Source organism: Cyprinodon variegatus, unplaced genomic scaffold, assembly GCF_000732505.1.
Source record: "Cyprinodon variegatus isolate N-32 unplaced genomic scaffold, C_variegatus-1.0 Scaffold476, whole genome shotgun sequence".
Taxonomy (NCBI): domain Eukaryota; kingdom Metazoa; phylum Chordata; class Actinopteri; order Cyprinodontiformes; family Cyprinodontidae; genus Cyprinodon; species Cyprinodon variegatus.
Window position 1 is genome coordinate 495792 of NW_015150929.1, and position 10641 is coordinate 506432.

Here is a 10641-nt window from a genome sequence, read left to right on the forward strand (position 1 = left end):
GTCAGTGTGTCCACTACAGTAATAGTAATATTTGTGTCCAGTATTTGTTTTCATGGCAATACCTTCAAAAGTCGTTTCAATAAATACTAATAAAGCTACACTCACCGGCCACTTTATTAGGTACCCCATGCTAGTAACGGGTTGGACCCCCTTTTGCCTTCAGAACTGCCTCAATTCTTCGTGGCATAGATTCAACAAGGTGCTGGAAGCATTCCTCAGGGAGTTTGGTCCATATTGACATGATGGCATCACACAGTTGCCGCAGATTTGTCGGCTGCACATCCATGATGCGAATCTCCCGTTCCACCACATCCCAAAGATGCTCTATTGGATTGAGATCTGGTGACTGTGGAGGCCATTTGAGTACAATGAACTCATTGTCATGTTCAAGAAACCAGTCTGAGATGATTCCAGCTTTATGACATGGTGCATTATCCTGCTGAAAGTAGCCATCAGAAGTTGGGTACATTGTGGTCATAAAGGGATGGACATGGTCAGCAACAATACTCAGGTAGGCTGTGGCGTTGCAACGATGCTCAATTGGTACCAAGGGGCCCAAAGAGTGCCAAGAAAATATTCCCCACACCATGACACCACCACCACCAGCCTGAACCGTTGATACAAGGCAGGATGGATCCATGCTTCCATGTTGCAGACGCCAAATTCTGACCCTACCATCCGAATGTCGCAGCAGAAATCGAGACTCATCAGACCAGGCAACGTTTTTCCAATCTTCTATTGTCCAATTTCGATGAGCTTGTGCAAATTGTAGCCTCAGTTTCCTGTTCTTAGCTGAAAGGAGTGGCACCCGGTGTGGTCTTCTGCTGCTGTAGCCCATCTGCCTCAAAGTTCGACGTACTGTGCGTTCAGAGATGCTCTTCTGCCCACCTTGGTTGTAACGGGTGGTTATTTGAGTCACTGTTGCCCTTCTATCAGCTCGAACCAGTCTGGCCATTCTCCTCTGACCTCTGGCATCAACAAGGCATTTCCGCCCATATCTACCTTGAGCCAAAGAATACTTTCTCCTCTTTTTTCTATTGACCCTAAATGAAAGGTAATATAGATTGAACTGAAGTGTGACTCAGCATGAATGCTAAAATCCAGCAACAAGAGAAGAGCTTTTAAGGTAGTATTCGGGGTTAAAACCACTCTCTGGCCTCTTGGATCAAACTAAATTTCTCATTTCTGGCCTCCTCTTTTCCTCTTCACCTTCGTTTTACCCTTTTTTTCAGAAAGTGCCACACAGATGAGAGGATATCTTTATCTGGGTTGCGTGTCTAGTTGCCCAGTACTTCCAGGCTGACCAGATGGATTCTCTCAAAAGCTTGTCCGCCTGTGATGAGCGGGCAGATTTGTCAGGAGCCTCTTTAAAATCTAAAATCCCAAAATCTACCCTTTCCCTCGAGTTGAACATCATAAAATTTGATTTTCTTTTTTATAAACATCATAGTCATCACAGGATGTAGTTGGAATTATTAATCTAGCTCTCTGCAAAACCCCTCCTGTCCAGCTGTTCCAGTGTCTCATGAGGAGGGGAAACTAAAGAGACAACCTCTGTTTTTTTTTACTGTTCACAGTCAAAGCTTTAAGTTAAAACAGCTGATGTTCAAGCAGCAGCAAAAAGGTCACATATTTTTACTTTATTGAACATTTTTCCAATGGGCTTTTGAGAGTTTTTCAATATGGGGCAACTAGCTTATTATGGAGAATAGTTTTCCTGAAATCTGAAAGTTATGGATGGATTTCAGTTTCCTCCTGCCACATGTCAATATGCCCCTTGGACAAGGCACTTCATCCACAGTTGCTTAGGTGCAGTGGTGTATGGAACCCATTGGATGAATGTGGCTTTACTGTAAATCATTTTCAGACATCAATATAACTAGAAGAGCATAATAAAAATAAACCCTTTATATGGTTGATAGAGTAATAATATCTATCTATTGAAACTGAATTTATGAATAGAATTTAAAATCCTCTTTCTCACATATAAAGCCTTAAATGGCCAAGCTCCATCTTATATCAGAGATATGATTGTTTCTTACGTTCCCAATAAAGCACTTCACTCTCAATCTGCAGGTTTACTAGTGGCTGTGCTACAATTTCTAAAAGTAGAATGGGAGGCAGATCTTTTAGTTATCAGGCTCCTCTCCTGAGGAACCAACTACCAGTGTTAGACTGTGAGGCAGACACCCTGTCTACTTTAAAGGCTAGGCTTAAAACTTTCCTTTTTGATAAGCTTATAGTTAGAGTGGCTCAGGTTATCCTGAGCTATCTCTATAATAATGCTGCTTTAGGCTTAGACTGCTGGAGGACATAGGGAACCCTATTTCATCATTCTGCTTCATTCTATCTCTATTCTCCCACTCTGTACAATCTGTTAGTTCTGCTCTCTCTGCTTTTTCTCAGAGTAGCTTTGCCTCGTCTGTTCCTGTTTGGCTGTGACTCCATCCTGGAGAGAAATATCAGCTGTGCTGCTGCCATCAACACCCTTGTTTACAGATGCTGGAGATCAGCCTGTTTTCCAGTGTAGTCCTGTCTCTCTGACCGTGACTGACTGGATGTGCTCTCTTCATCCTCTGACATGGGAGCTGGCTTGGAGCTCGTCTGCCTGGCTGTGTGTTTCCTGGATGAGACCGCCTTTCAAGTTGCTTTTTATATCCCTGCTTCTGTCTCCTTGAACCCCAGTCGGCCTCGGCAGATGGCCGCTCACACTGAGCCTGGTTCTGCTGGAGGTTTCTTCCTGTTAAAAGGGAGTTTTTCCTCTCCACTGTCGTTACAAGCATGATTAGTGTGAGGGATTGCATTTGAGTCAATGAGTCAATGCAATCAACTGGTTTTCCTTAGATAGAAAACTTTGAATCAGTTTGAGTGTATCATCTGGTGAACTGTAAAATGCCTTGAGATGACGTGTTGTGAATTTGCACTATAGAAATAAGCTAAACTGAAATGCCTCCTATTTTGTTAAAGTATAACCAACTTAAACTACCTCATGATTGCTGTCTGGAACATTTATTATAATGTTTATGGAGTTAGATATTGGTTAAATGTTGCTCAGTAGGAAAAGCAGTCTTTTGGAAATCTGAGATTAGGTGATTTGATTTTAACTTTCTAGTTGCATGTTTGGTGTTTTTTTGTTTTTTCTTCCATCAGGCAAAGCGCTGTATGATATTCTAAACCTACCGCTAAAAGACAGATTTTATTCTCTAATATAAAACACTTTTACTTCCTAAAAAAACAATGGCTAATGTTATACTTATAATGAGAAAATAAGCCTCTAAAATGTTGAATCAGTAGAGCAGCGGTACAACAGCTGCAAGGAATAACATATTCATTGTTTGCCTTTAATTATGCATCTTTCTGTGGGAGAGAAACCATTTGTGAATGTTAAAGCAACACAATCAAGAGAAGTTATTGTTACAAAGACTGAGACTACCCTCAATTTATTCACTGACAAGTGTAGACTATATGTACAGGGAACAGCAGAGACATTTCTTAATAGATCATTGTAAAGGGAAAATTGCACAGTGCTTACATTAGTCATTTTTCACCAGCATAGTACCATACTGTGGATAATAAAATACAAAGAAGGAAGGTCATAAAAACACAATAAAACAATAATATATTTCTCATTTTGCCTTTTTTTTTTTATCCCCCGAAACAATAGTTTTATGGGAAAAGTCCATATGTCATGACGACGGCATTCAAACATTAATTACACAACACAAATAATAAATGTGCATTATGAAACATTATCAAATTTGCATATGATTAAAAAAAATCATTATTGCAGGCACCCCTCCAGTTTATGATAAAACGTACAGAACATCAGTTAATAAAGCTGCTGAGTAGGAGCCGGGCCAATTTAACAAATACACACACATACACACAGCCAGGAGAACTTTCAGCTGAGCAAAGCAGCAACTCTGAACTCAGAAAGACACTAAACAGACGCACAGATGAAAGAGGCTGAAAAAGCGCCTTGCTGCTAACCTCCTGTTTGTGCAGAAGACTCAGAGGAACGCTTGTGATTACACCATTGACTGAATCATCTGCAAAGGGTCAGGCCTCCCATCTTCTCTCCCACCCACTCCTCTGCTCCTCTCGCACTCAGCAACCGAGCCGTTCGTATGGCTGCTCAGACACACTCTGAGACATTACTGAGAAATCCAGTGAATGGCAGGATTTAGAAAAACATAAACACATGCCCACCTACGCAAAAGCATGCTGGATAAACTGGGTAGACAAAAAAAAAAACATTTTTTGTTATATGATATTTCATGTTTGTCAAGATTACTTTTTACTCAGTTGTGAGGACCATCAACCTCAAACAGCAGGATTTCTAGGTAGTATCTTATATAGCAGGGTCAAACAGAAAAAAAGGCTTCAGTATTTAAAATGAGCAAGAAATCGCTGCTCTCCATCATAAGTCTGGTGGGCCTGCAGCTGCAACTATTAGTTGCTAACCTCATATTTGGATGACTGTATTCTGATCAAGTGAGAGCAAAACAGAATGTAGAACAAGAAAAATAAGTGTAAATAAATTACCCTAAGGCCATCAACCCCATTCTGAAGCATGGTGTTGGCTGCATCATTCTGTTGGGATACTTTATCTCCTCAGTTTTTTTTAAATAAGGAACCAAGAAACAATTTGGAGTTTATAGATTTTTTTTTTTCATTTACTTGGGGATCATCAACCTAGTTATATTATAATCTTATTGCGATGTACAACCATAAAAATAACCCTGGATATAAAATAGTTTTTGCAGTGTAATTCATATGGACATAAAGATTTGGGCTAGATACAGAAACCAAACATTGGTGTTCCTTTTGTAAGCACACATCAGTGTGTTTCATGTGCTAAATGTTAAAAACAAGTGAAGGAATCTAGCTTCACTTTGACAGCAACCAGTTTTCTCTAGTAGGCTGATGTCTGCAGCTGATAACCTTAAATTTGAAACATCTGATTTGCTGAACTTACTCTCAAAGGAAACTGTTAACTTGGTCTGTAATCAAGATCTAGATAAGTCTAAATTTGTTTTTATTCAGGACTTGTCTAACTTTAGCTTTATGTGCTTTATGTCGTTGTCTTTTGTTTACCAATTGATTATGTTCATATTCTAGTAAGGTTTTGCATTTGTATAATCTTACTATGCGTCTAAGACCTTGCACACTACTGGAGCTTATAGAATGAAAAATAACCAGGGATATGGAGGCGCTTACAGACGTACGCTGATTGGAACTTCAAAGTGTTGCTTAGCAATCTTAAAATTAAAATATTTCTTATTGCCATATTGTCATCTTATAATGGACCGTTGTGGGGAGTGGGGGCCTAGAGGTTTGTGCTTAGAATCCAGAGGTTTAGAGTTCAGGCCCAACTCCCACAGACTATCACTTGGGGTCCCTGAGCAAGACTTAATCCCACACTGCTCCCTGGGCGCTGCACAATGGCAGCCCACTGCTCCCCAAAGGGATGGATTGAATGCAGAGAGGTAATTTCGTTGCTCTGCACTTGTGACACTGTAATGACAATAAAACCCTGGTAGATTTTTAGTTCCAGATTTGTTGGTAAACCTATTAAAAACTTTGAACTTAAAAAAAACACACAAAAAAACTCCAAAGATCACTTTTAAACATCTGCAGCAAAGAATAACATGTTAGGGTAAGAACATCAGGTAACAAGAAAATTTTGATTAGATGAGACAAAGACTAAGGGAATTTCAAACATCGAATGTGTAGGAAACCCACTGCTAAAAAATAAGGAAAGTGTAACTCACCCCGATATAAAACAATAACCACACCTCCAGAAAGATAGAGCTGGTTGGTGAGATCTAAGAGAGTCTGGGGCTAATTGTGAGGAATAAGTGGTCTTTGATTGGCAGAGGTCTAGTCAGAAGAAGAGGAAGTGACAGTTAGCTGAGCCTAGCCTAGCATTATTGAAGTATGGGATGAATTATGTAGCCTGACGTAGTCCTACTCAATTCTAGTCAGAATATGAGTCTGATACTGCTCCATAGAGCTGTGATTATGGGGCGTGTTTCGAACGAACCAGGAAAAAAAATGCCTCTGCACTCAATTGGACAGACCTACAACCAATAAGAGCAACGGAGTGCGTGACGTATGTTAAGCGACGCATAGTTGTTGTCAACAAAAATCAAAGCGTGCAGTTGCACGCCTAGAATAAGAAGATGAGCCTTGATCGCGTTTCTCTGTTCCTCTTTTAAAATTAATTTGCTGTCGATATCTTCTAGAACAGACCTAATAGCCGAATCTACACACCTCAACTCTCGCCATTGTTGTTGTCGCCCAAGCTCGCTTTGGTGACGTGGTTGATTACGTTACTGTTGATCATCTGTCCATCATCGTATAAAGCCCGCCTTGACAATTTGATTGGCCCGCCAGATATTGTGCGAGCATACTCGCGCTACTATTGAGCAATGCCAGACCGAACTTCCCAACCTCAAACGTTGTGGGCGGGACTAAGTTCGGAATGGCACCCAGGCTATGAATTATGGGATGGATAGAACCATTTTAGGTAAAGTTGTTTTACCCGTCTTGTCATCATAGCTTAAGGGAAGCCAAGTCAGTAAAAAAAAATCTCAGTTTTTCTAAGTAAGTTATATTTATACCTAAAAAAGGGGCCTATGATAATAAAAGCCTGTATAAATGACTTGACCAATACCAGTATGTACCATTTTAACCAGTAGATAATTTAACTGCACTAGTTGCTGTATAACCTCTTATGGCAATGATGGTTTTGTAAGAACATTGCAAAAACAATACAATTAAATAAAGATTCATGGACTAATTGTTAGAAATAATAAAATAGGAGAAACAATAATAGTAGCACCCTAAAGACCAGGTTTATACAGTTTAAATAGAAAATAAACTGTGTTTTCTCGGGCAAGTTACATTTTAGGTAGACCAGAGTAATTCTATAGAGCTACAGACAGTTGTTTCTTAACACCATTGAATGCATGTACTCAAAATAAAAAGCTGGAGCTTTGACAAATCAAACTTGGGTAAAATTATTCTGCTGAAGTAAACCAGAGTTGATGTCAAGACCTTATAAACATCTTTCCAAAGAAATCCAAAGCATTTGCCTGAATCTCTATAAAACAGGACTAAAATATTGACATTGAAATCTGAATTTTAATGCTTGTGTCTCCTGAAGAAATCTGTTATAATCATGATGTAACATTTCATTCATAAATGACATAGATCCACAGAGAAATTAGCTGGTGAAGTAAATCAATACATTTATGATTTACAGGTCGAGATCAGAGAAAACTGATGATTTGTTTTAAAATCAGTGAATACCCAAAACTTAAGTAATAACAGGTATCTTCAATCAGATAACCCCTTTACCTCTGGCCAGAATCTAAAAAAAAAAAAACATACAAACAATTAATGTTTTAAGAAAATATGTATGTATGTAAATATGTATGTTTTATGGTTTTGTTTTATTCGCATTCATAGTCTTTAAAAAGTAATAAATCAGTCTTGGCAGGTCTTATCTTAAGAAAAATCTGTGATCAGAAGCGACCACATCAGTGAATCTCCACAAATTAGTTATATGTAAGTACACTCCTCCTTATTATGTATCAAATAAAACCCTGAACACAATCAAACACTTATGTTTGTTCCTAAAAAATGTGCATTAGATAAAACATTCAGACCACTATTGTCGAAGTGTCAGTAATATAGAAATAAATCTTTAATCCTTTATTTTAACCTGAAATAAATCGTTTATCTGACACTCTGCAAAAAGTGGCCTCAGATTGTGTGTCCCCATATGCTAAGTATGGAAATATAAGAAGGAGCTCAGAAATGAAAAACAAACACACTACTTATTATTGACTGAACAAAGAAAGGGCTCCTGAGGGGTTTCTTATGAATGCTCCCAATCAAGAGGGAAAACAAAATCAGCTCTATTGTAAGTGGCCTACAGATAGGTACCAACTGCACAGTTGATGTGGTCTCCTAAGGAGCCGTAGTGATGAAATATTCATGGAGGAACAGCTCTGACACCTAGAGCGAGCTCTGGTCACAACCAATCCTTCTAGGTGGAGCCAGAGGCGGTCTCACCTCCCTCTCCGAGCATGACAACAAACACACACAGAGGACCGCATTTATTTTTGACTCGACACATTAATTAATAACCCAGAGCTGACCCTGTTTTGTTCTGCTGGTTGTCCCTGGGTGAGTGAAGCAGAGCAAGAATAAGAAGATCTAAAGCTGTTTTCTTCCACGGAGGGAGCAGAGGGATGAGGGTGACAGGGTGAGGAGAAAACGCCGAGATAAAGAAGCCAGCCAAAAGGAAGAGAGAATTTAGGATTATCATAGTGAATGTGAGGGGTGGGGATGGGGGGAGTACAGAGGAAGAGTGCTTTTTGAAACCCAAAATGGGCATTTCCCTGAAGCGTAGCGTAACAGGAGGGGTGGGTGGTGGGACTAAAATCCTTGCTCCGACTGAACAGTTCACACAAGCTCCTTAACCTCAGCTCCGTTTCTCCACATGTTGGTTCCTGCCAACACTTCTACTCACACAAACACAATGAGTAATGACGTTTTCATGAAAGTACAAATTTTCAAATAAACATTAAAACAACAAAGACATCAGTGGGGACCCTGAACTATCTTTAAATCAGTCTGCTGCTTAAAGCTGAACCAGCTTTTTTACCTTGTGATGTAGTGATGAGTAGAAAGGCGACCAAAAAGGCACTTTACACAAATATATAAAACAACGCTGAACAGTAAAACCTCTCCCATTAGCTTTCGCTACATCTACAAAGGATCAAATTTATATTATAAAAATCTTTCTTTGAAATATCAAAAATGTATAACAACCAACCAATAAAAAATATTATTTATAAAGGTATTAAAAAAAACAGACTTGTTGCCCATGATGCGTCTATGCTGTGTACATTGCTTGTTCCAATCAGTCCGGATCATTTTACTCTTCCCCGCCTCAGGAATATAAAAACCTCCCCTTCTCTGAGCCCTGGCGGTGGCAGAGTTTGGCCAGCTGGGAAGGTGATGGGGGAACGTCCTGCCTGTAGGGGCCTTTAGATCTCTGTGGTGTCGGTACATGTCCTGTGGCAGAGGCCTGGCTGTGGTCTGCGCTGTGGTTGTAGGCGCTGCTGCTGCTGTTGCTGTTTGGGGGTTCCTGCGCAGGAGATGGTCTGGTTTTCCTCGCCTCCTGTTCCCTCCGTCTCTGTTCCTGCCTCAGTAATTCCTGGGTCTCTAGGAGGACCCGAGCATTTAGATTGGGTTTTCCAGTGAAGCCGTTACGAGAGCCCGGGCCCATAGAGAGACGAGGGTTCTCCTTAGGCGTCTGGAAATCCTCGGATGATGGATACGACCTTTCCCAGGAGTCCTGGGACACTGTGCTGGGCTTCTTATGAGGCTGCCTGTGTACAAGAAAACAAGCAAAATGATTACTTAGAATAGAATAGAATAGAATAGAACAGCAGCAAAAGATGATGGCTAAAGTTGTCACACAAATGTGGAGCTTAAAAAGTACATAAAAATAACAGTTTAAAAGTGACAGCTTAACAAAAATAGCAAACATAATACTGCACTGTACATATAATATAAATACTGTGCATCTGAAGTATAAATATAATTGTATTATATTCATAGGTACCAAATGGACAGCTGATGTGCAATGCAATTATATAAATATATTTGTATTATTGTATTATTTAACTTGTTATTTCAAGCAGACATACATCTAAACAGTACAGAGCTAAAGACAATTTTGGTCAAAAATTCCCTCCTAAATTCCATGAATTTATAGCACCTACCCAATGTATTCAAACCGCTTTGTGCACTGCCACATTTAGCAGGAGGCAAACTGTTAAAATATCATTTTCTTTAATATACTTTATTTGCAAAGATATAAGGTGTAAATTTTTATTAAGGAACCTTTTTTTGTGCATCTAAAAACAAAATTAAAAGCAGGATTTACTAAAACTTTAAAAGGAAAGTGTATTTTTCTCTGTAAAAATCTAGATGTTTTGTTAGGATTCTGGATTTTTGTTAAATAGCATTGAGAAAAGAAAAGCATCATGAAGTTCAAACATAACCCATCAGACAGATGAGGTAACAACATCAGATAACAACATCCCAGACTTTGAACAACTCATAGAGAATTAATTAGCTCATCACCTGAAATCCTACTGGCTTTCATTATAGCATATCCATATGTTGTGAATGGACCTGATTAGTCCCTGAATCCAACTGATAACCTTTTGGTAAAAAAAAAATGCTCTTCTCAGACACCCTGTGGCCAATCGGATTGAGCAATCACACAAAACAAAAAAAAAGGGCATAGATAGAGATACCTACCAAACATACACTACATGCATATTAAACATAGCTACATGCATTAAAATAAATGTAAATTAATAATTGAAATGCCATACATTCAACCTATTTATGCATTAATTGAATGCCATTTTTTGACACAAGTTGCTGCAAAGAACAGCAAATTCAGACATGAAACTTCTTCAACAATGTTTGTTGAGATACAGTGGAAACCATGTGTCTGTGCTTTAAAGGAATAGTACACCCAAAACATGATTAGCCTTCATTTTCTACTCACCCCCATGCTGAACAACACTCTGGAGTACTTTTTTG

General features: G+C 39.1%; 1 protein-coding gene across 2 annotated transcripts in view; it reads right to left on the bottom strand.

Annotated features, from left to right (window-relative positions):
* Positions 1-6375: 6375 nt before the first annotated feature.
* Positions 6376-10641, bottom strand: part of LOC107094307 (partitioning defective 3 homolog) — a 169649-nt gene continuing 165383 nt past the window's right edge. For both annotated transcript variants that reach the window (XM_015389851.1, XM_015389850.1), the window contains exon 6: positions 6376-9410. In XM_015389851.1, the coding sequence (XP_015245337.1) occupies positions 8969-9410 (442 nt within the window). In that variant the 3' untranslated portion in view covers positions 6376-8968. The remainder of the gene's footprint in view (positions 9411-10641) is intronic.